The 1,042-nt window shown below is 67.7% G+C and overlaps 1 protein-coding gene across 1 annotated transcript in view; it reads left to right on the plus strand.

The window, feature by feature from the left end:
• Nucleotides 1-246: 246 nt before the first annotated feature.
• INSIG1 (insulin induced gene 1) overlaps nucleotides 247-1,042 on the plus strand; it is a 9,617-nt gene continuing 8,821 nt past the window's right edge. Inside the window, exon 1 of the mRNA XM_009287809.1 lies at nucleotides 247-640. Within this exon, the coding sequence (XP_009286084.1) occupies nucleotides 247-640 (394 nt within the window). The remainder of the gene's footprint in view (nucleotides 641-1,042) is intronic.

Here is a 1,042-nt window from a genome sequence, read left to right on the forward strand (position 1 = left end):
CCCGCCGCTGCCGGGCAGAGGCAGCGCAGCCCCTGGCCCCGTGGCTTGCTCGGGTGGGTCAGGTCACCCCGCTCCTGCCTTCCCCCCGGCCCGCGTTGCTCCGAGCCGCTCGGCCGGTGCCTCTGGAGCCTGGTTGATGCTGGAGGAGGAGGCGGTGCGTGTCCGTGGTGCGTGAGGGGTCGACCTGGCCCGTGGCTGGGGGTTTTCACAGGCTGTCCCCCGGCGCGTCTGCCAGAACTCCCGCCGATGCCCAGGTTGGAGAGCTGCGCCCGGAGCCGTTCCTGCGCTGCCAGGGGGAGGCACGAAGCCCAGCTGGGGGACACGGCTGCTGGGCTGGCCGCCAAGGTGGGCGAGATGCTGAGCTCCTCCGTCTCCGGCCCCTCGCTGACGCTGGTGGGTCACGGAGCACGCAGCCCCAGCACCTCCAGCGCCAGCAGCACCTCCAGCAGCAGCAGCACCTTGAACTTGAGTCAACACCTGGTGCAGAGGAGCCTGGTCCTCTTCGTCGTCGGTGCTTTCATGGCCCTGGTGCTGAACTTGCTGCAGATCCAGAGAAATGTGACTCTCTTCCCCGACGAAGTGATTTCCACCCTCTTCTCCTCCGCCTGGTGGGTGCCCCCGTGCTGCGGGACAGCCGCAGGTGAGTTGCTCGCCTCCACGAGAGATTTTTTTTCCCCGTCCTCCCGTGGGGAGGAGAGGCGGTGGGGCTGAATTTGTGACCTGTGCGCGTGGGAGCTTAGCGCTTCCATCACCTGGAGTAAGTGACGTGAACTCTGGCTTTTGGGAGGATGCATGCCCGCTCCAGCTTCATCCACACGCAAGAGCGTTTCCTGCGTGTCCGAGGGCTTTTTTTCAGCCCTGAATGCGGGTAAAGCGCGTTTTGCCCGCAGCACGGTGCAGCCTGCAAGCGCCAGCGAGCGGCTCCGGCGCCGCGGCGCGGAGGTGAGCGTGGAAATGCGGGCTCCCCGCGCAGCTGACGCCGTGTGAGTTCAGTGCGGGATTTTCCCGCTCTCCCCCCCCCCCCCCCCCCCCCCCCCCCCCC

This window comes from Aptenodytes forsteri, unplaced genomic scaffold, assembly GCF_000699145.1.
Source record: "Aptenodytes forsteri isolate BGI_AS27 unplaced genomic scaffold, ASM69914v1 Scaffold296, whole genome shotgun sequence".
NCBI classification, from domain to species: domain Eukaryota; kingdom Metazoa; phylum Chordata; class Aves; order Sphenisciformes; family Spheniscidae; genus Aptenodytes; species Aptenodytes forsteri.